Raw genomic sequence first — 27,267 nt, 5'->3', positions numbered from 1 at the left:
CTGTCCAAGGGACTCTCAAGAGTCTTCTCCAACACCGCAGTTCAAAAGCATCAGTTCTTCTGCACTCAGCTTTCTTTATAGTCCAACTCTCACATCCATACATGACTACTGGAAAAACTATAGCTTTGACTAGATGGACCTTTGTTGGCTTTTTAATTTGCTGTCTAGGTAGGTCATAACTTAACTTCCAAGGAGTAAGCGTCTTTTAACTTCATTGCTGCAATCACCATCTGCAGTGATTTTGGAGCCCAAAAAAATAAAGTCAGCCACTGTTTCCACTGTTTCCCCATCTATTTCCCATGAAGTGATGGGACCGGATGCCATGATCTTAGTTTTCTGAATGTTGAGCTTTAAGCCAACTTTTTCACTCTCCTCCTTCACTTTCATTAAGAGGCTCTTTAGTTCCTCTTCACTTTCTGCCATAAGGGTGGTGTCATCTGCATATCTGAGGTTATTGATATTTCTCCCAGCAATCTTGATTCCAGCTTGTGCTTCCTCCAGCCCAGCGTCTCTCATGATGTACTCTGCATATAAGTTACATAAGCAGGGTGACAATATACAGCCTTAACATACTCCTTTTCCTATTTGGAACCAGTCTGTTGTTCCATGTCCATTTCTAACTGTTGCTTCCTGACCTGCATACAGGTTTCTCAGGAGGCAGGTCAGGTGGTCTGGTATTCCCATCTCTTTCAGAATTTTCCACAGTTTATTGTGATCCACACAGTCAAAGGCTTTGGCATAGTGAATAAGGCAAAAATAGATGTTTTTCTGGAACTCTCTTGCTTTTCCAATGATCCAGCGGATGTTGGCAATTTGATCTCTGGTTCCTCTGCCTTTTCTAAAACCAGCTTGAACATCTGGAAGTTCTCGGTTCACGTATTGCTGAAGCCTGGCTTGGAGAATTTTGAGCATTACTTTACTAGCGTGTGAGATGCGTGCAATTGTGCAGTAGTTTGAGCATTCTTTGGGATTGCCTTTCTTAGGGATTGGAATGAAAACTGACCTTTTCCAGTCCTGTGGCCACTGCTGAGTTTTCCAAATTTGCTGGCATATTGAGTGCAGCACTTTCATAGCATCATCTTTCAGGATTTGAAATAGCTCAACTGGAATTCCATCACCATGGAACTAGCTTTGTTCATAGTGATGCTTCCTAAGGCCCGCTTGACTTCACATTCCAGGATGTCTGGCTCTAGGTGAGTGATCACACCATCATGATTATCTGGCTCGTGAAGATCTTCTTTGTACAGTTCTTCTGTGTATTGTCATCTCTTCTTAATATCTTCTGCTTCTGATAGGTCCCTACCATTTCTGTCCTTTATTGTGCCCATCTTTGTATGAAATGTTCCCTTGTTACCTCTAATTTTCTTGAAGAGATCTCTAGTCTTCCCCATTCTATTGTTTTCCTCTATTTCTTTGCATTGATCGCTGAGGAAGGCTTTCTTATCTCTCCTGGCTATTCTTTGGAACTCTGCATTCAAATGGGAATATCTTTCCTTTTCTCCTTTGGTTTTCACTTCCCTTGTTTTTGCAGCTATTTGTAAGGCCTCCTCAGACAGCCATTTTGCTTTTTTGCATTTCTTTTCCATGGGGATGGTCTTGATTCCTGTCTCCTGTACAGTGTCACGAACCTCCATCCATAGTTCATCAGGCACTCTATCAGATATAGTCCCTTAAATCTGTTTCTCACTTCCACTGTATAGTCATAAGGGATTTGATTTAGGTCATACCTGAATGGTCTAGTGGTTTTCTCCACTTTCTTCAATTTCAGTCTGAATTTCACAATAAGGAGTTCATGATCCAAGCCATAGTCAGCTTCCGGTCTTGTTTTTTCTGACTGTTTAGAGCTTCTCCATCTTTGGCTACAAAGAATATAATCAGTCTGATTTCGGTGTTGACCATCTGGTGATGTCCATGTGTAGAGTCTTCTCTTGTGTTGTTGGAAGAGGGTGTTTGCTATGACCAGTGTGTTCTCTTGGCAGAACTCTATTAGCCTTTGCCCTGCTTCATTCTGTACTCCAAGGCCAGATTTTCCTGTTACTCCAGGTGTTTCTTCCTACTTTTGCATTCCAGTCCCCTATAATGAAAAGGACATCCTTTTGGGTATTAGTTCTAAAAGGTCTTGTAGGTCTTCATGGAACCATTCAACTTCAGCTTCTTCAGTGTTACTGGTCGGGGCATAGACTTGGATTACTGTGATATTGAATGGTTTGCCTTGGAATCGAACAGAGATCATTCTGTCGTTTTTGAGATTGCATCCAAGTACTGCATTTTGGACCCTTTTGTTGACTATGATGGCTACTCCATTTCTTCTATGGGATTCTGTTGCGGTCCTTTAATGGACCGGAACCTGGTGGTCCGGAGTCAACAATAATAAAGTGAAGGAGAGAAAGAAGCTAATATTCCCTGGTGTATGCAGAGAACCAATAAAACCCTAGAACAAGGCTTGCACTGCTCACAAAGGCACCGGACGCCCTCTCAAGGAGGCCTTGAAAGCCCGGACAGGAGAGTGAGCTTGGCAGGTTTCCACGCTCCAGAGAATCAGCCAGAGGGAGGGAGACAGAAAGAAAGAAAGACACGGGGACCCAAGCCTCTGGTGGAGCAAGGGTGCTTTAATGATCTTTCTGTGAGTATATATAGGCTGTTGTACAAGAAATTTCTTTCGACAATGATCAAGATCAGAAAACCAAACTTACAGCAACCATTATCAAGGGAAAAAGGGATTAACAATGGTCATAAGGTCAGGAGACAATCCATATCTCAAGAAAGAGGATCAAGATTAAGTTTTGTTGTAAGGAGAATGTTTACTGAAGGAGATTCATGCATGTGTCTCATCCTATGACCTCAGTCCTGGGAGCAGCGTGCCGTTCCACTCATTCCTGTTGCCAGGAACTGATAAGGAACAGAGGATTTATGAGAAACAGCACGCAGGAATCTTCCTGTTAAACGTTCCCTGACAATTCCCCCTTACTTATTTATTATATTTGTTTAAAGCATAATTTTTAACAATTTTTTCATAAAAGCAATGGTAAACAACAAATATACTTGTCAAGCCAATCACCAAAGTTACAGTTCCGGAGCCAATGCTGTGAGTAATGCTCTGAAACCGTCCACGTGGGTCTAGCCCAGATAATGGATCAGCTAGTTGTTCAGCTAAAGTTTCCAAATTAGTGGAAGAGGGCAGATTTTTAGAAAAGGTTTCAAAGATTTCTTTTTGTAATAATTGTACATTCAGAGAGACATTATCATGTATGTTTTGTAAATGAAATTTGATTTGTTCCCACTTGTAGGCACTATGATTGAAATGAACAGGAGCAACACAGAATTGCTGGAGTTGGGGGCAGGAGGAGAAGGGGATGACAGAGGATGAGATGGCTGGATGGCATCACAGACTCAGTGGACATAAGTTTGAGTAAACTCCGGGAGTTAGTGATGGACAGGGAGGCCTGGTGTGCTGAGATTCATGGGGTCTCAAAGCGTTGGACACGACTGAGTGAACTGAACTGAACTGAACGCAAAATTGAGTAGAATTCCAATCACATTTTAGTATCACTTGTTTTTGTACATCTATTAATTGATCTCCATCCCATTTGATGGCTGTTTTTAGTTCCTGTATTTCATCTTGAATATCCTCATCTATCTGAGCCTGAGTGACCCACATAGTATAAGCATCTTTAGTCCAATTTTGGATGAAATTATGTGTTTGAATTGAGGTTTGTAAAGCAGTGCCAGTGACGGCAGCAGTGGTGCAAATAGCTATTAATCCCAAAATGCCAAGAATCAGCCATCCAATGAATCGTTTAGATTGCCAGAGCAGTTTAGTAAGTAACTGGGATGCAAGTCCAGCCATGGGACCTTCTTCCCAAGGTCTCAGGAGATTGATTGGTAACCACAGACTATGTCAAGATCGAAGAATCCAAAGGGATTCATTTCTTAAGGCAACAGAATAATTAAGACAAGTATATAATTTGCAATTTATACAAGTTACCGAACGTAAAGTCTTATTGAATTGTAAACTCCCTATAGCTATAACAAAAGGAAGGGGAACACAAGATTGTATGAAATATGATTGGTTATAATGAAAGAAATAGTTACTATGAGTACGATTGGTCCCTGTAAAATGCCCAGTCCAAGTCCCAAGTTCTTCAGTGCTCACAGCAAGTTTCCAGATGTCCCGTTGTTCAGGCCCAATCTGTTTATCCAGGACGATTCGAGGACAGGGAGCCATTCCACCGTCAAGCCGCCCAAGAAGTCCTTTATCATGGTAATGCTCCATTGTTGTGTTAGGAACCTTCCATGCTACTTGAGTAGCATAGTCACACACAGTGCTGTTAATATCATCTGAGCAGTTAGATAACCACACACCATGGGTTCCCTAATCGACAGTTGTATGATTAGCTGCAAACATTAATTTTCCTGATTTGGCCTGACATTTCTCCCAATGAACAGGAGTATATTTAACATTCTTATTAGTAAACCCTTTGCATAGCGCTCTTTGTTCTTTCCCTGACTCTTTCCCTAAAGTTTCAGTAGTATAAACGTGGTTCATGGACAAAGAAAGGGCAGTAAATAATCCAAGCAAGGTCCGAAAGTCCTCTTTTGTTGGCAGGGAGAAAGCCCACGTTTGTCGACTAACATTAATACATAATTTTGTGGGGCCCTTGCAGAAAGGAAGGATTTCATAGCTTCAGTTCAGTTCAGTTCAGTCACTCAGTCGCGTCCGACTCTTTGCGACCCCATGAATCACAGCACGCCAGGCCTCCCTGTCCATCACCAACTCCTGGAGTTTATGTAAACTCATGCCCATCGAGTCGGTGATGCCATCCAGCCATCTCATCCTCTGTCATCCCCTTCTCCTCCTGCCCCCAATCCCTCCCAGCATCAGGGTCTTTTCCAATGAGTCAGCTCTTCACATGAGGTGGCCAAAGTATTGGAGTTTCAGCTTCAGCATCAGTCCTTCCAGTGAACACCCAGGAATGAACACCCTAAAGAGGATGGACTGGTTGGATCTCCTTGCAGTCCAAGGGACTCTCAAGAGTCTTCTCCAACACCACAGTTCAAAAGCATCAATTTTTCGGCACTCAGCTTTCTTCACAGTCCAACTCTCACATCCACACATGACCACTGGAAAAACCATAGCCTTGATCAGACGGACCTTTGTTGGCAAAGTAATGTCTCTACTTTATAATATGCTATCTAGTTTGGTCATAACTTTCCTTCCAAGGAGTAAGCGTCTTTTAATTTCATGGCTGCAGTCACCATCTGCAGTGATTTTGGAGCCCAAAAAAATAAAGTCAGCCACTGTTTCCACTGTTTCCCCATCTATTTCCCATGAAGTGATGGGACCGGATGCCATGATCTTAGTTTTCTGAATGTTAAGCTTTAAGCCAACTTTTTCACTCTCCTCCTTCACTTTCATCAAGAGGCTCTTTAGTTCCTCTTCACTTTCTGCCATAAGGGTGGTGTCATCTGCATATCTGAGGTTATTGATATTTCTCCCAGCAATCTTGATTCCAGCTTGTGCTTCCTCCAGCCCAGCGTCTCTCATGATGTACTCTGCATATAAGTTACATAAGCAGGGTGACAATATACAGCCTTAACATACTCCTTTTCCTATTTGGAACCAGTCTGTTGTTCCATGTCCATTTCTAACTGTTGCTTCCTGACCTGCATACAGGTTTCTCAGGAGGCAGGTCAGGTGGTCTGGTATTCCCATCTCTTTCAGAATTTTCCACAGTTTATTGTGATCCACACAGTCGAAGGCTTTGGCGTAGTCAATAAAGCAAAAATAGATGTTTTTATGGAACTCTCTTGCTTTTCCAATGATCCAGCGGATGTTGGCAATTTGATCTCTGGTTCCTCTGCCTTTTCTAAAACCAGCTTGAACATCTGGAAGTTCTCAGTTCACGTATTGCTGAAGCCTGGCTTGGAGAATTTTGAGCATCACTTCACTAGTGCGTGAGATGAGTGCAATTGTGCAGTAGTTTGAGCATTCTTTCGGATTGCCTTTCTTAGGGATTGGAATGAAAACCGACCTTTTCCAGTCCTGTGGCCACTGCTGAGTTTTCCAAATTTGCTGGCATATTGAGTGCAGCACTTTCATAGCATCATCTTTCAGGATTTGAAATAGCTCAACTGGAATTCCATCACCTCCACTAGCTTTTCTCGTAGTGATGCTTCCTAAGGCCCACTTGACTTCACATTCCAGGATGTCTGGCTCTAGGTGAGTGATCCCACCATTGTGATTATCTGGCTCGTGAAGATCTTTTTTGTACAGTTCTTCTGTGTATTCTTGCCACCTCTTCTTAATATCTTCTGCTTCTATTAGGTCCATACCATTTCTGTCCTTTATCGAACCCATCTTTGCCTGAAATGTTCCCTTGATATCTCTAATTTTCTTGAAGAGATCTCTAGTCTTTCCCATTCTGTTGTTTTCCTCTATTTCTTTGCACTGATCGCTGAGGAAGGCTTTCTTATCTCTCCTGGCTATTCTTTGGAACTCTGCATTCAAATGGGAATATCTTTCCTTTTCTCCTTTGGTTTTCACTTCTCTTCTTTTCACAGCTATTTGTAACGCCTCCTCAGACAACCATTTTGCCTTTTTGCATTTCTTTTCCATGGGGATGGTCTTGATTCCTGTCTCCTGTACAATGTCACGAACCTCCATCCATAGTTCATCAGGCACTCTATCAGATATAGTCCCTTAAATCCATTTCTCACTTCCACTGTATAGTCATAAGGGATTTGATTTAGGTCATACCTGAATGGTCTAGTGGTTTTCCCTGCTTTCATCAGTTTAAGTCTGAATTTGGCAATAAGGAGTTCATGATCCAAGCCATAGTCAGCTCCTGGTCTTGTTTTTGCTGACTGTATAGAGCTTCTCCATCTTTTGCTGCAAAGAATATAATCAGTCTGATTTCGGTGTTGACCATCTGGTGATGTCCATGTGTAGAGTCTTCTCTTGTGTTGTTGGAAGAGGGTGTTTGCTATGACCAGTGTGTTCTCTTGGCAGAACTCTATTAGCCTTTACCCTGATTCATTCTGTACTCCAAGGCCAGATTTGCCTGTTACTCCAGGCGTTTCTTGACTTCCTACTTTTGCATTCCAGTCCCCTATATGAAAAGGACATCTTTTTGGGGTTTTAATTCTAAAGGGTCTTGTAGGTCTTCATAGAACTGTTCAACTTCAGCTTCTTCAGCGTTACTGGTTGGGGCATAGGCTTGGATTACTGTGATATTAAATGGTTTGCCTTGGAATCGAACCGAGATCATTCTGTCGTTTTTGAGATTGCATCCAGGTACTGCATTTTGGACTCTTTTGTTGACTCTGATGGCTACTCCATTTCTTCTAAGGGATTCCTGCCCACAGTAGTAGATATAATGGTGATCTGAGTTTAATTCACCCATTCCAGTCCATTTTAGTTCACTGATTCCTAGAATGTCGACATTCACTCTTGCCATCTCCTGTTTGACCACTTCCAGTTTGCCTTGATTCATGGACCTAACATTCCAGGTTCCTATGCAATATTGCTTTTTACAGCATCAGACCTTGCTTCTTTCACCAGTCCCATCCACAACTAGGTATTGTTTTTGCTTTGGCTTCATCCCTTCATTCTTTCTAGAGTTATTTCTCCACTGATCTCCAGTAGCATATTGGACACCAACCGACCTGGGGAGTTCCTCTTTCAGTATCCTATCATTTTGCCTTCTCATACTGTTCATGGGGTTCTCAAGGCAAGAATACTGAAGTGGTTTGCCATTCCCTTCTCCAGTGGACCACATTCTGTCAGACCTCTCCACCATGACCCGACCATCTTGGGTGGCCCCACACAAGCATGGCTTAGTTTCATTGAATAAGATACTTCTGTGGTCCGTGTGATCAGATTGGCTAGTTTTCTGTGATGATGGTTTTAGTGTGTCTGCCCTCTGATGCCCTCTCGCAACACCTACCATCTTACTTGGGTTTCTCTTACCTCGGACGTGGGGTATCTCTTCACGGCTGCTCCAACAAAGCACAGCCGCTGCTCCTTACCTTGGAGGAGGGTATCTTCTCACGGCCGCCCCTCCTGACCTTGAACGTGGAGTAGCTCCTCTCAGCCCTCTTGTGCCCGGCAGCAGCTACTCCTTGGAGGTGGGGTTGCTCCTCTCATAGCCTAGAGAAATGTTAATTAGTCTTCCTTCTTCCTCAGGATGAGAGGGCCCCTCCAAGCTCCAAGGAGGGGGCCTATGTGTTGAGTCATTAGTGGATGCAATTGGTCCTATATCTGTCCATTCTACAACCTACAATAAAAGGGGGGTTAGGTATATAAGCCCAATAAGTGTAATCAATCAAGTTAGCCTGAGCAGGGGAAGCAAAAGCAAGCAAAGCAAGCATAGCGACAAAAATATTTTCAGGATTCTGAGGTATTTCCTGTTGAGAAACCAGATTTTCAGCTTGATTAGTAAGGGTTTTTATTTGTCCCCAAGAGGGGAGATTATAAGGTTGATGTCTCCGAGGACAGTGCTTTCTGGAGATCTTTAGAGCCGCCATGGCCCGTATTGCAATTTCTTCCTCCTGGGGTTTTTGTTGTTTCTTCTCTATTTTGAATGCCAGGGGGCCCCTTAGGTCGAATCTTCTTCCGAAGAGGAAGCCATGTGAGTTTGTTGGATCCATCTGGAGAAATACAAGCATACCCCTTTCCCTGTAAGATTAGTTTCCCAGATTTCCATTGATTAGTTAACCCATCTTGGTACCGAATGGGCAGAGGAAGAAAAGTGTCCTTCAGTTTCTCGAAATGTTTTTCTGCTCTTGTCAAGATATCTCCCAAAAAAAAAAAAAAAAAAAAAAAAAAAAAAAGATATCTCCCTGCAATAATTTTAAAAAATTTACAACAAATAAAGCTGTATTAACAATAGTTATAGGTTTAGAGAATAGCTTATTTGGGAATCTAGTAAAGTCTGTTTTAGATAAGGAAGATAGTAATGTTCCTGTGTATTCCCCTTTTTTAAAAATTGTTTTTATTTGTAATTTCAGTGTGTGATGTGTTTGTTTGATTATATCTTGTGTTTGTGGATTAAAAGGAATACTTGTAATATGTTTAATAGAAAATGATCATAAAAATTGTTTGAAATAACTTGAAGTATAGGCAGGGCCATTGTCTGTTTTTATAGAACTAGGAGTTTTTATTGTAGCAAAACAAGCTAATAGGTGAGTTATAACATGTTGTGTAGCTTTACCGTGAAGAGGTGTGGCCCAACTAAAAGAATTCATGTCAATACAGACATATAGGAAAGAAGAAGGAGAAAGTTTAGGGCAATGAGTTACATCTATTTGTCATAGTTTATTAGGTTGTAATCTCTGAGGATTAGTATCTTGTGTAATGGGTAGGAGATGTAGGGGTCTACAAGTAGAGCAATTTTATATATATATATATATATATATATATATTTTTTTTTTTTTTTTAGCCTGGCGGAATGGGATTTTTTATAGCTGGTGTAGAGAGCCAGCATTGTTGTATATCAGAGCATGCTCTTTTTCTGGAGTAGCAAAGGAAACAAGTTTATCAGCCTGTTCATTATCATGAATCATAGGATCAGGAAGACAGAAATGTGTTTGAATATGTGTAATATAAATGGGAGAAGTGTGGTTTTTAATAATGGATTGCAGTTTGAAAAAAAGTTGTTGAATAATAGGTTGATTGGAGTTTATGGTGGAGGTTTTTATCTTTTTTAATACAAAAACTGAATATAAGGAATCAGAGACTATATTAAAGGGGTAAGGATGTAGGCAAATAACTTGAATAAGAGCATATAATTTGTTTTGTTGAGCAGAATGGAATTTAGTATAAAAGACTTTTCATTTTTTGAGAGACCAGAATGAGGCTTTGGCGTTTTTAGTCTCATCTATATAGAAAACTTCAGCTTGAGGTATAGGCTGTGAGCTGATGACGTGGGAAAATAATAAATTCAGTATTTTTGAAGAAATTTCATAGCTTGTTAGAGGGATAATGAAATGAAACTTTTATGAAATATTTCAGAAAAGCTATTTGGAAATTGGTGGAAGTTTGTAATATGTTTTTGAATTGAGATTTATTGATAGGTACTACAATTTTATGAGGATCAGAGCCAATTAGAGATTTAGTTCTATTTCTTCTATTGATAATGATTAGAGCAATTGAATCAAGGTAGGGTGTAAGTGACTTCATTCCTCTAAAATGGGTATAGATCCATTCTATTGGGTGTTCTTATTGGGCAGGAAGTCCTGTGGGAGAATGAAGAGAAGGGAATATAAATAATTCTAGAGGTAAATCTAGTCTGATCCGAGCAAGAAACTGTTTTTGTAATTTATTTTGCACTAAATAGAGTTCCTCTCATGCCTCTTGAGAAAGTGAATGAGGGCTATTTAAATTAGGATCTCCTTTCAAAGTATTAAATAGATTAGTCAGTTGATAATTAGCAATGCCCTTGGACTGCAAGGAGATCCAACCAGTCCATCCTGAAGGAGATAAGTCCTGGGTATTCACTGGAAGGACTGATGCTGAAGTTGAAACTCCAGTACTTTGGCCACCTCATGCGAAGAGTTGACTCATTGGAAAAGACCCTGATGCTTGGACGGATTGGGGGCAGGAGGAGAAGGGGACAACAGAGGATGAGATGGCTGGATGGCATCATCGACTCAATGGGCATGAGTTTGGGTAAACTCCGGGAGTTAATGATGGACAGGGAGGCCTGGCGTGCTGCGATTCATGGAGTCGCAAAGAGTCGGACACGACTGAGCAACTGAGCTGAACTGAACTGAATGAGGGTCTAGGGGGCTTCCCTGGTGGCTCAGAGGTTAAAGCATCTGCCCCTAATGCAGGAGACCTGGGTTCAATCCCTGGGTCAGGAAGATCCCCTGAAGAAGGAAATGGCAACCCACTCCAGTATTCTTGCCTGGAGAATCCCATGGATGGAGGAGCCTGGTAGGCTACAGTCCATGGGGTTGCAAAGAGTCGGACACGACTGAGTGACTTAACTTTCACTAATGAGGGTCTAATCCAATTTATATCACCTAAGAGTTTTTGAAAATCATTTAACGTTGATAATTTGTCAGTACGAATCTGTGTTAGTTGGGGAGTAATATGTTGTCTACTAACAACAAATCCTAAATAATGGTAAGGTGTAGAGGTTTGAATTTTTGCAGGGGCAATGATTAACCCAGAGTTTTTTAAGCATTGTTGAGCTATATCAAACATGTGTTGAGTTTCTAAAACAGATGGAGCCAAAAACAATATATCATCCATATAATGAATAACAAGAAAGTCAGGAAATTGTTTTCTCACAGGCTCAAGGGCTTTAGCTACTTAGTATTGACACATGGTGGGAGAATTCATCATTCCTTGAGGCAGCACAGTCCATTGATATCGTTTATGAGGCCCGATGTGATTAGGAAAAGAGAGAGAGAAAGCGAATCTCTCTCAGTCTAAAGGGTGTAAAAGTATATTTAAAAAGCAATCTTGTAAATCAATAATAATAATGTGCCAATTTTGAGGAATAGTAGTAGGTGATGGGATCCCTGGTTGCAATGCACCCATAGGTTTCATAGATACATTAACTTTTCTAAGGTCTGTTAAGAGATGCCATTTGTTAGATTTCTTTTCTTTTCCCATTTATTTTTATTAGTTGGAGGCTAATTTACAATATTGTAGTGGTTTTTGCCATACATTGACATGAATCAGCCATGGATTTACATGTATTCCCCATCCCGATCCCCCCTCCCACCTCCCTCTCCACCCGATCCCTCTGGGTCTTCCCAGTGCACCAGCCCTGAGCACTTGTCTCATGCATCCAACCTGGGCTGGTGATCTGTTTCACCCTTGATAAAGATTTCTTTTTTATAACAAAAATAGGAGAGTTCCAAGGAGAGCAAGATTCCTTAATATGTTTCAATTCTAATTGTGTGTCTATAAGTTCTTTAGCAGCCTGTAATTTTTCTTTCGTAAGGGGCCACTGCTCTGTCCAAATAGGCTCGTTATTCTTCCAAGTTATTTTAATAGTTGCATTATTTGTTAAGTGAGCAGTAGCCCCTAGGAAAAATGTGGAATTAATATCTGAGTTTTCCATTGCATAAGTAACTCCCTTCCTATTAGATTAAGGGGTGCATCTATCACATAAGGTCTTAATGTTGCAGGTTGGCCTTCTGGTCCCTCACATGGGTAGATTTGAACACTTTGATAAACCTCTTGTACTTTGGTTTGAGAAATTCCTGTAATTTGGCAAGATATTTTTTGTATAGGCCAGGATTTGGGCCATAAGTGTTTGGAAATAATAGTAATATCAGATCAAGTGTCAAGGAGACCAGAAAATCTTTTACCATTAATTTTGATATTTATATCTGGTCAGGCATATTCAGATACCAATGATGTCCATAAGGATTGTTTTTTTATCTGTATTGCCAAATCTCCCTGTCCGTACATCATTAGAGGAGTTAATAGAAATGTAAGGCAAAAGAAGTAATTGAGCAATTTTGTCCCCCTTTTTGAATTGTCATAGAATCTGAGATGACATCATAATTTGAATTTCTCCTTTATAGTCTGAATCAATTACTCCAGGGTGAACAATAATTCCTTTAGAAGTCAAACTAGATTGGCCAAGTAAAAGACCAAAGATTTGTGGGGCAGGGGCCCAAAAAGTCTGGTAGGTATTCTAGAAGGGACTGCTTGAAGGTAAAGGAAAAAATCAGTTAGGGCTGGTATATTGATGGCAGCACTGTCGGATGTTGAGGGTTTCAGGGAAAAGATGGAATTCGTCCCTGGTTTTTGTTGAAGGGGACCCCTGTTTGGAGTTTTCTGGAATAGTTTTTGTTTTGTTTTGTTTTGTTTTTAATATCAAATTTAGATTTACAATCTTTGGCCCAGTGTATTTTTTGTGTGTTCGTTTTTTATGGCAGTGAGGGCAGATTTTTGGAGGTTTTTTATTAGCCTTTTTAGGGCACTCTCTTTTTAAATGGTTTTTATCTCCACATGTAAAGCATCTTTTATTTTTCCTTTTAAAGCAAGCAGCCATTGTTTTAGCTAGCATTTGTATCTTTTGAGTTTTTGATCTTAGATTGTAACAAGCCTTTAAATAATAATAGTCTAAGTCTCATGAATTGAAACTATAGCTTTTTGACATTTTTGATTTGTATTTTCATAAGGAAGTAATTTTTTAAGCTGTTTTCTGGCTTCTTCTCTAATTACAGTACAGGAAATAGCAGTTTTTAATCTAGCTAAAAAATCAGCATAATTTTCATTAGATCTTTGTAATATTTTAATATTTTAGCTACCTGTAGGCTCTCTTTGAGGAGTAATTTGATCTCAAGCTTCAAGAGCCACTGTTTTTAATTGTTTATGCAACAAGGGAGGGCATTGTATTTGAGCTTTTATGGCATCAAATTGTCTGGTGTCAGTTAACATTTTAAAAGTAATTTGGTTTTGGGGAGCGCCAGCTCGAGCATTTTTGTTAGCGTGATCTCTGGCTATATCATGAAACTGCATTGTCCATTGAAGATATTTTCGTGGTTTAAGGAGAGCTTTTACTAAAATTCACCAATCATAGGGAATAAAGTTTCCAGTAGAAGATGCCACAGCATTTAGAAGCTCTTTAGTAAAAGGCAAATGTGGGCCATACATAGTTATAGCCTTTTTCATTTGTTGCATGTAAAAAAAACTAATACCTTCATATTTAGGTATTATGTGCCCTTGAGCGTCAGGATTTCCTAAAACTGGAAAGGCGGGGAAACCATCAGCTTCAGAGACTTGTGATTGCAAAGCCAGTAATCCAGAGAGCCTCTGTTGCAGAGGAGAGTGAGTAAATGTTGATTTTTTGCAAGTATGAGTCTATGTTAAGGACTCCTCATTATTATCCAGAAAAGTATTGCCAGTTTTGGTGTCAAAAAGTGTCTCAGAAGAGTCGTTGTCAGAATCATTAGGTTCTAGCAAAGGAGACTTTTAGAGTCATGCCTGTTGGCAGAGGAGGAGCATTTGGAGTAGCTGGGGTAGGATTAGTAGGAAAATTTTGAAATATTTTATGCTGTTTTAATTGGGCCTTTTGTAAAGTTTCATCATCTAATTTATATTCATGTAATAAGTGTTTTGTCTGTTGTCGTATATGGGGAGGGCTGGAATTACCTTGAAATGGCAGAATTACAGCTTTAATGAGAGACCACAAGGGCCAGAAATCAATTGGAATATTTTTTCTCCATCTGGTGTCTCATTCAACATTTTCTTTGACCTGGTGCCAAATTTCTAAATCAAAACTGCCTTTATCAGGGAACCAAGGTTTACATTCAACGACTGTTTGAAGGCAAGCCTCTATTCATTGGTGCAAAACCAGAAGTCCCTGAACTTTAAACAAATGGTGAAATAAAGTAGAGAAATGATGGGGCTTTCCAGCCGTTTGACCCATGTCTTAGTACTTAGCGACCTCAAAAGGTCCCGACCTCAATTGGTCCCGAGTCACTCCGACCAAGATGCTATGTATACCAGGTCCCTGTTTCGGGCGCCACTTGTTGCGGTCCTTTGATGGACCACTCTGGTGGTCCAGAGTTGACGATAAAGTGAGAGAAAGAAGCTAATATTCCCTGATTTATGCAGAGAACCAATAAAACCCTTGAACAGGGCTTGTGCAGCTCACAAAGGCACCGGGCGCCTCCTTGAGGAGGTTTTGAAAGCCCAGGCAGGAGACTGAGCTCAGCAGGTTTCTACGCTCCAGAGAATCAGCCGGAGGGAGGGAGGGAGAGAGACAGAAAGAAAGAAAGACATGGGGACCCAAGCCTCTGGTGGAGCAAGGGTGCTTTAATGATCTTTCTGTGAGTATATATAGGCTGTTGTACAAGGAATGTCTTTCGACAATGATAAAGATCAGAAAACCAAACGTACAGCAACCGTTGTCAAGGGAACAATGGATTAACAGTGGTCATAAGGTCAGGAGACAATCCATATCTCAAGAAAGAGGATCAAGCCTAAGCAGTTTTGTCGTAAGGAGAATGTTTACTGAAGGAGATTCATGCATGTGTCTCATCCTATGACCTCAGTCTTGGGAGCAGTGTGCCGTTCCACTCATTCCTGTTGCCAGGAACTGATAAGGAACAGAGGATTTATGAGAAACAGCATGCAGGAATCCTCCCGTTAAATGTTCCTTGACAGGATTCCTACCCACAGTAGTGGATATAATGGTCATCTGAGTTAAATTCACCCATTCCAGTCCATCTTAGTTCACTGATTCCTAGAATGTCGATGTTCAGTCTTGTCATCTTTTGTTTGACCATTTCCAATTTGCCTTGATTCATGGACCTAACATTGCAGGTTCCTATGCAATATTGCTCTTTACAGCATCGAACCCTGCTTCCATCACCAGTCCCATTCACAAATGGGAGTTGTTTTTGCTTTGGCTCCATCCGTTCATTCTTTCTGGAGTTATTTCTCCACTGATATCCAGTAGTAAGATGGTAGGCACTGAGAGAGGGGATCAGAGGGCAGACAGACTGAAACTACAATCACAGACAACTAGCCAATCTGATCACACCAACCACAGTCTTGTCTAACTCAATGAAACTAAACCATGCCTTGTGGGGCCACCCAAGATGGCCGGGTCATGGTGGAGAGGTCTGACAGAATGTGGTCCACTGGAGAAGGGAATGGTCTAAGACATCTCAAATTTTGCCTAAGATGTAAACTTACAGATTGATGAATCTGAGTGATCCTCAAAGTTAATCAAAACTAATCAAGAAAAAAATAAAGAAAAACAAAAAAAGTCAATATCACTACAAATTCCACAAATATCAAAAAGATGAGGATATTATGAATAATTTTATGCAAATTGAAAACTTAAATGAAATTAGCCATCTTACCAAATGCAACTTAATCAAAACAAATACCAGAACAAAGAGAAAGCCTTAATAGCTCTATATCTATTAAAGGGATTAATTCATAATTTTAAAACCTTCCACTAAAATATCTCTACACACAGATGGCTCAATTCAGTTGTTCTGAAGTAGGAGTGAGAATTTGCATTTCTGATAAGTTCTCAGATGCTGCTGGCGCTGCTGCCGGAAGTACCACACTTTGAGAATCTCTGTTATAGGGTGCTTTTCTAGAATTAACAACGGTAAGCTCTGAAAGTATGCACATTTTAAAGTTTTGAGTATTATGTATTTGTATCCTTTGTAAATTATTTTAATGATTTACCTCCTCTTATTTATCTGTAAGAGCTCTTTATATATTAAAGATACCCATTCTTTGCCAAGTATACTGCAGGTAATTTCCCCAGTGTGTCACTGTCTTTCTAACTATTTTACAAATATTTTGTCATCCAAAAATGTTACACATTATATAGTCAAGGGGGAATAGAAGTTATAAATAAAGCAATGAGTTTATAATTGTCAAAGTTGGTAAGTGGGGACATGGGAGTTCATTGCACTCTATGCTCTACTTTTGTATGTATTTAAATTTTTCCAGAATGAAAATATATCAAACATACCATCTTATCAATGTTAGAGTTTATATTTTATGTCTAAAATGTTTGTTAATTAGGTGTTTTGAAGGAAAAATAGAATAGTGTTATTTTATATGTTTATAGGTCACTGGATATCCTCATCATAAAAAGCCACAGCATAAAACCTTTGTTGTATTTATTTCATATTCCTGTCTTCTTGTTTGAAGTGCTCGAAGCGCTTAACATGGAGGAAATGATGTCCACCATTTCCTGCTGGATGGAAAACCCAACACGCTCTCTGGTATCAACACATGAGGAAAGCATTGAGGAAATTCCCATCTTAATTATTGAAGGTTTCCTTCTCTTCCATTATAAGTAAGCATTCCCCCCTCTGTTAATGACTCTGAATGAATGGGGAAAAAACTAAATAGGCACTAAATATGCTGTTATTTTAGGCCCCTTGACACTATATGGAATAGAAGCTATTTTCTGACAATTCCGTATGAAGAATGTAAGCGGAGGAGGAGGTAAGTTTTGAAAATGCCTTTGTGGATTGTCATTCAAAAGACAAACTTAAAGAAAAACAAGGAAACAGCATTATTGAACAATGTGTATATGTTATTTTTCAAGCAAGGGAAGCCTCAACTCTTCACTAAGAACAAGACCTTTTTCCATAAATGGCCACCCACATGGAGTAATGCAAATTACTTTTCTAAGAAAAGGCTCTTGTATTAATACAAGCTGTTTGGCTCATCTTTCCTAAATCTTCATATGGAGCAATTTCATTTTGATTATGATTTTAAATTAATTGGCCTGTATTCTGCTACGGCCATTGAGGACACTGATTAGTTTACAGCTTACTACAACATAACAGTATTGCTATCATTATTTATATTAATATTGTCAATTCTTTTATAAATCACTTGAGGGGGGAAAGATAATTAGGAATGGTAGTCAGTGAGTTGCAAAGTTCATTTTTAGATCAGAGGACCAGGTCTATCATGTGTTGTCTCTGTAACTGGCATTGAGCCTGAAAAGTATGGTCTTAATCCTTCTCAATCTCTGAGTGATTTCCCCATTGTCCTGACGATTATTTTACTTTATCAGTTTTGTGTTTCTGTCAGCATAAAGTTTCCTACATATTTTGACAGTACAAGGGTCTACAAGCCTCCAGACGCCCCAGGGTACTTTGATGGCCACGTGTGGCCCATGTACCTAAAGCACAAAAAGGAAATGGAGAATGTCTCATGGGAAATTGGTGAGTGTCTTTTTCTCTTCAAGGAAGACTTTTAACTGTCATTGCCTCAAAGTACACAAGAGTACACAAGATTTCAGAAGGCATTTTTCTCATGTATTAGATTGCAAAAGGACATTGTAAGCCAGAACCCTCGTTTTCCACATTGGCTCTTCTGGCTTCTGTTTCTCTCTCTCTGACTCTTGTCAAAGTGTAGCAACTTCTAAATCATCAATTCATTCAACAAATACTGATTGAATGCATTCCCGGAACAAGGCACTGCCCTGGTGTTATCACGGGAAATAAGACAGACTTGGTCTCCAGTCTTATGGATCAACATTCTGTCAGGGAAACAGACATTAAACACACTTGCTGCACAAGCTGTCCTTTCTAACTGTGCTGAGTACTGTGACACAGAGCTTCAGGGGCACTGTCCGGTCTCAGCAACCAGGGAAGGCTTCCTGGAGGAAGCCACATTTGAACCACTTTGCGATAGATTTAACTGGACAAAGGTGGGGGTGGGATAGAAGGTCGCCCCAGACAGTGGGTATGGTGCCTGGAAAGGCCAGGGGGCACTGGCAAGAAGGTTGTGGTAGAGAAAGACAAAGCAACGGGTGATGTTGGTGGTACAGGAAGGGTACAGACCTTACAAGGCCAAAGGTCATTGTCCTAAGGAAAGTGGGAAGCCCTCTATAGAGAGGTTTATTACAAGGATATGGTAGATATAAAATTTTTGTTTAGTCAGATCCTTGTGGCTTTGTGAAGGGTAGATGTGTATGGAGTGATATGGGACATATGTATTCAGAGGAGCTGAATGATAGAACAGATACGGAGGATGCAGGTAGTTGAGGTGTCAAGGACAACAACTCAGGAATTGTCAGGTGTTATTTCAGAGAAAGTGAAAGAGGAGAGTGAAAAAGTTGGCTTAAAGCTTAACATTCAGAAAACGAAGATCATGGCATCTCGTCCCATCACCTCATGGGAAACAGATGGGGAGACAGTGGAAACAGTGTCAGACTTAATTTTTTTGGGCTCCAAAATCACTGCAGATGGTGACTGCAGCCATGAAATTAAAAGACGCTTACTCCTTGGAAGGAAAGTTATGACCAACCTAGATAGCATATTAAAAAGCAGAGACATTACTTTGCCAACAAAGGTCCATCTGATCAAGGCTATGGTTTTTCCAGTGGTCATGTGTGGATGTGAAAGTTGGACTGTGAAGAAAGCTGAGCGCCAAAGAATTGATGCTTTTGAACTGTGGTGTTGGAGAAGACTCTTGAGAGTCCCTTGGACTGTAAGGAGATCCAACCAGTCCATCCTGAAGGAGATAAGTCCTGGGTGTTCATTGGAAGGACTGATGCTGAAGCTGAAACTCCAATACTTTGGCCACCTCATGCGAAGAGTTGACTCATTGGAAAAGACCCTGATGCTGGGAGGGATTGGGGGCAGGAGGAGAAGGGGATGACAGAGGATGAGATGGCTGGATGGCATCACCGACTCGATGGGCATGAGTTTGAGTACACTCCGGGAGTTGGTGATGGACAGGGAGGCCTGGCGTGCTGCGATTCATGTGGTCACAAAGAGTCGGACATGACTGAGCAACTGAACTATTTCGGAGAACAGGAAAAAATGAAGGACTCACGGATTTGCAAGGAGGAATGCACATCTGTTCTGCATGCCAGTAATGAAGTTGAGATCCCTACGAGACTTAAAGCAGTGATTTAGATATAAATACCTGGATCTATGGGGCTGGACTGAGAACAGATCCTTGGGATACAGAGTACAACATGGAGAAGATGCAGGAGGCTGGAGACAGAAGGCTTTTGGATGGGGCAGAGCAACCAGAGCAGACACGTCTTTTCAGAATAAAGGGAGTTGCCCCTACTGTGAGAGACTTCATGGCCTCTTTGGTAAATACAGACAGCACATGGGACCGCCCCGTGGTCTGGAGGCTCTTATGATCCTTTCTTCAGTCCAGTCCAACCCCTCTTCCGCATCCCCAGGGCCTCTCATGACATTTTTGGTCACACTATTTCCAACCTGGACCATTGGTTGCAGGGATGTCTTCTTACTACTGCCTGTCCCCCCGCCTCTGCCATCTCATGCTCCTACCTTGCTTAGATGCTTCCAAAGAGTCTTCAGCCCTTTGGGATAAAATCTAAACAGCCAGGAAGGATCTCAAGGTCTCCAAAGGCTAAGGCAGCGCCTTGCTTTATCTAAAGTCTCATTTCTATACTGTTCGTGCCTCCCCACATTCTAGCCTTTCCACACTTTCCAGAGCATCTTTTTCTTAACAGTCAAAGTTCTCTCCTACCTCCCCCTACCTGGGCAATATTCTGACTAGAAGACTCTTTCCTTCCTTTAACCTACAGAATTTTCTTATAACCTATTTCTTATACTAAACTGACTATGGCAATTTAAAAATATATATATATATATATATATCTCATGGCCTGGAGAATGCAGATTCAGCACACACGTGACAGAAATCACACACACACAAAACAGACAGACAGACAGACACACACACACACACACACACACACGGCATGGTTTAAGAAGCTTCACAGGTTATCCTGATAAAGAAGTTTGAGAACTATTCCCTTAAATGACTGTTTTGAGAAAGCACCTATTTGGTGCTCCTAAAGTGACGTATGCACAATGCCACTTAAGTCTGTGTCTTTTTTGTCTATAATTTTCACATCAGCTAGTTTGAATTTCCCTGTAATAACCCAAATCTCTTGCCTATTGTATCCAGCTTTATATTTTTCTTTTTAATGGCTATTAATTTCTTTTAAAATTACATGCTTGGGTTCTTTAAACTTATGGTGCCCTCAAGAGATGCCAAATGCCAGAGTAAGCATCCCATATTAATAAGCCTGTTAGCATTTGAACTAGTCTTTTTTCCCCTTCTCAGTTTATCTAGATGGAACAAAATCTGAGGAAGACCTCTTTTCACAAGTATATGAAGATCTAACACAAGAACTAGCAAAGCAAAAGGGTTAGTATTGTCTAATCAAAGTGGATTGTGAAGGAGCAACCAGGTAAAATATTTCATTACATACCCATGAATAGTGTTGTTGTTGTTGTTTTAGTCACCAAGTCATGTCTGACTCTTTCGTGACCCCATGGACTGCAGCCCACCAGACTCCTTTGTCCATGGGATTTCCCAAGCAAGAATATTGGAGTAGGTTGCCATTTCCTTCTCCTGGGGATCTTCCTGACCCAGGGATTGAACCTAGGTCTCCTGCATAGGCAGGCGGGTTCTTCACCACTGAGCCACCAAGGAAGCCCCAAGAATGGTATAGCAGAATGCTAATGTAAGAGTGATCATATCCATTCACTCATTGCTTTGAAGACAGTTCAGAATCAGAGGCTCTGAATGGGTCTAGGGACTTGATTACTTTTTGAGTTCTTTTGAGGGTGAAAATATTCACCCTTTGTTATCTCTCTTAATGATATTTCTGTTATTTAGTTCAAAATTTTTAATGGCTGGCTATTATTTCAATAGGACTGAAATTACTCTTTGAATTGAGTGAAATTAAATGCTGATGATCTTGTTTTAATAGGCATAGAGTTCTCTTCTTTATTCCTCAAAGATTTTTCATAAATACTTATTTCCCAAAATAAACACAAGATTTTAAAAAAAAACTTGAGTATAAGGTTTTCATATCAGACAATAAGACAATACATTTTGCAAGTGACAGAAATCCTCCTAAATCTGGCTTAAGCAGAGAGAAAGTACAGGAGTGGCAGTGGCTTCAGGCTCAACTGAGTTAAGGAGTGCCAATGGGGTCCTCATGGTTCTGTCTCAATTTCTCATTTTCTGTTTGAGTGTATTTTGAGGTCAGTCTCTCTCCACTAACAGACATGAAGTATTTTGACAACACCATCCTCCTAAATCCAATAGCCCCAGTAAAAAGACAGTTTTATGCTTTTTCAATATTGTCTATGAGTTGATAAACAAAGCCATGTATTGGGTACAGAAGGATCTATATGTTATTCTCACTAGTTTTGCATATGTTTAAAATTCTTTATTTTAAACATTTTAAAATCAATTTTCTGTATTATCCCAGCTGAAAAGTCCCAGGAAACATTTTGATTGGTCCTGCTTGGGTCACATGACTTTCGCTAAACCAGTCACTATGCCTGGGATATGGCTTACTTTGGTTGGCTAGAAGTGGATCATGTACTCATATTGTAATTGAGTAGCTCAGGAAAGGCGTTCTGATTTAAGGGGAGAAATCCCCCAAAGGGAAGGCAGAGTAGGAGGTAGAAACCAGAAGAAGGATGACAAAGTGTGCTGGGAAAACAAAACTATAGATCTAAATCTTTCACTGGCAATGTTTGAGCTAACACTTTTCATGGCTAACATAAAAATGCAGTCATCTGCTGGCTCAGGAGAAGACAGTATGAGTCACTTTGGCAGTGAAGAATATTACATGCTCTTTTGGTGAGAAGCAATTCCCCTGGTGCAAATGTCATCATCTCTCAGAAAGAATTAGATTTTCTGTGTCCTCAGTAAATTCCTAACTGACTAGATATTTGAGCCCAGCCAGGCAGCTCATTGATCCTAACACACTCCCAGTTTCAGAATCAGCCCTTCCTGTAGGCATGAACCTATTTAAAGAAATGTCAGGACCATACTAAAATTTCCTCCTGTGAGTGGAACTTAAAATCCTTGCCAGGTATGCCTGCTCACCCCTGCCATCTGTTACTCTGATGAAAGGCATGCCCCCCCATCACGAAGCTCAGGCCCCAGCATCAGTGGATACAGAGAACGCAGAGTGAAAGGAGCGGCTCAGCCTTTGTAAATGATAGCACCTGAGCCAGAGCCACTTTCCTGAGAGCTTGTTGGCTCCCTTGCTGATCTTGATAGGGTACTTACAGGATGTTGATACTTACAGGGGTTGAACACCTATACCTTTCCATTCTCTCAGTAATGGCTAGGCTTGGGTCCAGTTGTCCTTTAATGACCAAGTCACGTGCTGACGTTTGGCCTTGTGCTGTATCTGCTGAGAAAAATGAACGAGCCTTGATCATGTAGCTCAGGCAGATAGCATACTGAATGCCAGCTTTTGCCATCTGGTCCAAGACCCAAGAAAAGCTGGCGTGTTTTGACAGGGGCTGAAAACCCACAGGAAAGTACATTTCTATGTCTATGACACCCTCCTCTTTCCTTACCTACATCCCAGAGGTTTGTAAGGAAGTATTCCTTCGTAAGACTGTCTTGCCTGCATTTGAGATATTGGATAAAGTTTAAAAAGAAAAAAAGAATAGAAATGTTGTAAGAGACATAAAATCCAAGGAATATCAGCTTTTCCTGCCTCCAAGATTTATATTCGTTTTTTTCTCTTTTTTTCCAGTTGTATAAATAAGTTACTGCGTTATTTATAGTAACCATCACCTTTCCCAGCTCTTCCAATCACAGTGCCCTGGCAACGCTAGCCTGGAAGGATCCTTAGCATAGCCTGGTTTAACCCTCAGTGAGGTTAAACCAGGCTGTTCTGGAGGGCTTCAAATGTTTCCGTTGAATATACCTCGGGCTTCTTATAGTATCTCATAAACTAATTTTCTATTCTAAACATATAGAATCATAATTGTAATAAAGCAATAATAATGAAACAGAAACAAAGATTGAATTTACATCTCTCCCTTACATGGTTACATGGCTTACATGGTTAATTGCCATGTTTACTTTTGTTTTTAAATTAGTATTTAATGTTGAATAAGCTTTGTAGAGTCCATTATATAATGAAAAAATAAAACTAAATAGCTCTCCCAGTTAAAGGATTCGAGGTTGAGTTCTGTTTTGCTCATTAAAAGTAAATTATAAGACCTGACACTGACATCTTCCTGCAGAAGAAAGATGTCAAATCAGAGGGATAAAAATTGCAAAATAAAAATTTAATAAAATGAATTTGGGGGGATATTTTTCTATGTTGAATTTAAAATATAATTTCCAATTATAAAGTAACAGTAGTATAATTGCCATAAAATTATTGAACCATTTCCTACTGTTAGATATTTAGTGTTGTTAAAAAGATTTTTACATTGGCAAATAACATACTGTAAAATATGTGTGTGTGTTGCTGGTTTTCTTCTTCTTGAATGATATTTAAAATTTTTGGAAGTAGCACTTGCTGGGTCAAAGAGTATAATCATTTTTATATTTTGCATGCTTCAAAGATTACAAAAAAATGTGTGCTTTTCTAGCATGAGATGTGTGATAAGAATGCGGCAGGCTGATCATTGACTTTCTAAGCCAAAGTCACTAAATATTCAGCGCGGCATCCTTACTTTTTAAAAAAAGATAAGAATACTTCTTTCCTCAAACCAAGGATACCATTCCAAAACAAGAATGCTACTGTATCAGCCACCTTTTGTGATATTCTTCTAGTTCTCAAATTATTTCATTCTTTGAAGTCAAGGATCATTATACCAATTTGCAAATAATACTGGATATCTGAAAATAGGCTTAAATTTAGCACAAGGATTAAAAGAATGAGATTTGGACTCAATTTAGTTCTTTACAGAAAACCAGCATTTCTGGTCCCAGAATCTGTAATCTTAACACACCTTAATGTTAGTGTGAAGATTTAATAAAATAACAGTTGGAATTCTTCATTAATTTCTTTTCTTTTTGTAATTATTCCCAAGGTGTGCGAGTGACAGCATAAAGTTGGAATGGACTGAAACTTTCCTGGAGTGAATTGGAAAATTCAAAGGAATCTGTTCAAGTGCCATAACCAAGACATGTTGTGCACTTTGGTACAGTGACAGTCTGTTGTTTTGTTAGTTTGTTCTGTCACACATGATTTCCTTAACACATGGAACAGTAAGTGGCTATCCATGATAATGGACCTAAATTTACCCTAATGCTTTTCTCACACCAAGAAGTGCACAGATACAGCATAGCTCACAAAGACTGAGTCATTTTCACTAGACCAATGATTTTCAAACTTTTATGAATGGGACCCAAAGTAAAACATAAGATGTGGATCACAATCCAGTATATATGTAATCTATTGATGTGTGTGTTTGTGTGGATGAGTCTATATATGTATGCAAATGTGTCTATATTTGTTGCATGTATCATATCAAGTATCATATAACATTTACCTCACATACAGTATGCTCTTTATATTTTTCTATTTTTAACTTTTAAAAAATATTTGTTACCATCCCATACGGATGCCCACCTCCTGCAAATAATGGGATTACCAGGAGTAGCAATCATATTGAATAAATCAACAATTTGCAACAGTATCTTTTTGTATGTGTTTTGTCCTTGTTACTGCTGTAATTGTTTCTCATATGTATCTAAACCTGCTGAAGCATTTGTGTCACTTATATTGAGACTTCCTTACAAATAAGGATTTTTGTGTGCATGTTTTATTTTGTTTTTGCCAAACCAATGATCTAAAATTCCATAAGTAAGCCACAGTGACTTGAGTGGTATGCAGTACAGGGGAACTTGCATTGGAAAGCACAAACAGGTGATCTGTATAATTGTATAATTTCTTGATGCCCCATTCAGTGCTGGAATTTAAATTACTGATCAACTTGTTATTTATTAATAATAGATTTCTCACATTCACAGTTTTTACATAAATATAAAATATATTCTTAAATTAACTTTAAACAATCTCTACAGACTCATCTGATCAGCTCTCATTACTTAGAAGTTTGTAACTAGCTTGCACTCAGTAATGATCAGGGGGGTTTTTTGCTCACATACACTATTAAAAAAAAAAGAGAAATCTGGGCTAAAATTACAGTTCATTCACTTAATAACTTTTTATGTTTTTGATCAACAACACGTTAAAGTCTTTATTTCCTCTTTGTAAGGTGAGGATACCAACAGTAACTTAGTGTAGGTATAGTAGAGAGTAAAGATAAGTTTTGAAATCCTTAATATGGCCCCCAAGGCACCCATGATCCACCTTCTAAGTGCCTCCCTGCCTGCATTTCCCATCACTCAACTCTCTGCTGCTCAGCCACCGGAACCTCCTCTCCTCAAACTCACCAGGACTCCTCCCATGTCACAGCAGCCTCACGCACTGCTCCTGAGGCTTAGAGCAGACTTCTGCAGCCCGCCCTCCAGCTAGCCCGCTCACTCCTGCTCCTCCTTCAGTTCACTCTTGCGATGCCACTCAAGGATCTCCCTCACACCCCGCCCTCACAGGTGCTCTCAGGGTTCCTCTACTTTTCCTTCAAAGTGCTGAGAACAGTTGTAATTACTCTGCCACTTACAGAATCACTCAGTCCGTAGCTGTCTCTCCAGCTAGACTGCAAGCTCCTTGAAGGCAGGACCCACCTCTGTGACTCAGTTACAAATACCCGCTGTTAACTAGCACAGTGTCTAGCACAGAGTGAACATAATAAATGCTGGGTACTTTTTATACATTATTATGATATTAGGAATGAGTTCACATGCAAACAGTATGTTCACTTGACTAATATAACTTACTGAGGTAATCCTTTTTACATAACAAAAGTTCAAGACATGTAGTCTAGGGTTTTTACATAGAGTTGTCAGATTTAAGGGGGAAAAATAAAACACAATTAGAGGGCACACGGTTAAATTTGAATTTCAGATAAACTCTAAACAACTTTCAAGTCCTAACTATTACATACTTAAGACTTGTTTTTCGGAAATTCAACAACTTGAAAGTGTCATAGAAAAGCCACAGTCTTTCATCCTTGGCCTGTGGAGCTGTCATCAGGAGATCACAGGAAGGCGCCACAGAAGCGCCCAGCAGTGTCAACTCTCAAGGAAGGAACTGGGTGCAGGAGGCATGCAGCCATAGGGCTCCCCAAACCACCCAGCGGTGACCCCAGCGGCCATGGCTCCCCTGGCCACTCTCCCTGCAAAAGAAGCTGGGAAGAAGTTGTCAGGATAGAATCGAACCAGTTATGAATCACTGCCTGGGGATGTTGCCAAGCTGAGGAAAGGCGGGGGCGGGGGGAACACTTTTACTAAAGAAGGAGGAGGAAACAGGTAAGCAGCTGCAAGTATTCTGCAAGTATTACCACATGTTCTGCTTATTCTCCCTGGCTATCATTTTCTCGAGCTTAGATGGCTGTAATTTGTTTTATCCAAACAGTTAAAAAAAATTTTTTTTAATATTTATTTATTTGACTGTGCCAGGTCTTAGTTGCAGCATGTGGGGTCTTCAGTTGTCACTGCAGCACACAGGGTCTTTAGTTGCAGCATGTGAAATCTAGTTCCCAGAAGCAGGGCTTGAACCTGGGCCCCCTGTGTTACGAGTGCAGAGTCTTACCCACTGGACCACCAGAGGAGTGCCAAGATTTTTTTTTTTTTTTTCATATAGACGTCTAGATACGACTTTTCAAACTTTATTTTCCCAAATTTCTGAAATACTCTTCCCCACAGAGAATACGTGTCACTGTTGATTGAGAAGCATCACCCTTGACTTTCCCCATTTCAGTATGTGAAAATAGATCAGAGAGAGGCTGTTTATCTTGGTGTATGGGGCGGGGGTGGGCGGTGTGTGACACTAACAGACATTAAAAATGGAAACATTCAAATCATTTTGGGAAGAACGAAATGTTTTTATTTACGTCTCTCAATGAGAAACA

General features: G+C 40.1%; 1 protein-coding gene across 4 annotated transcripts in view; it reads left to right on the top strand.

The window, feature by feature from the left end:
• Positions 1-24,930, top strand: part of NMRK1 (nicotinamide riboside kinase 1) — a 38,000-nt gene extending 13,070 nt beyond the window's left edge. For 2 of the 4 annotated variants that reach the window (XM_043891514.1, XM_043891513.1), the window contains 5 exons: positions 16,655-16,802; positions 16,883-16,954; positions 17,579-17,685; positions 20,579-20,662; positions 24,322-24,930. In XM_043891514.1, the coding sequence (XP_043747449.1) occupies positions 16,655-16,802; positions 16,883-16,954; positions 17,579-17,685; positions 20,579-20,662; positions 24,322-24,341 (431 nt within the window). In that variant the 3' untranslated portion in view covers positions 24,342-24,930. Of the gene's footprint in view, positions 1-16,654; positions 16,803-16,882; positions 16,955-17,578; positions 17,686-20,578; positions 20,706-24,321 lie in introns of all 4 variants that reach the window. The other 2 variants (XM_043891515.1, XM_043891516.1) reach the window with 2 other exon arrangements.
• Positions 24,931-27,267: the final 2,337 nt, after the last annotated feature.

This window comes from Cervus elaphus, chromosome 29 (assembly GCF_910594005.1).
Source record: "Cervus elaphus chromosome 29, mCerEla1.1, whole genome shotgun sequence".
Lineage (NCBI taxonomy): Eukaryota > Metazoa > Chordata > Mammalia > Artiodactyla > Cervidae > Cervus > Cervus elaphus.
Note: the sequence above shows the minus strand (reverse complement) of the source record. Positions and strands in the feature narration are given on the sequence as shown.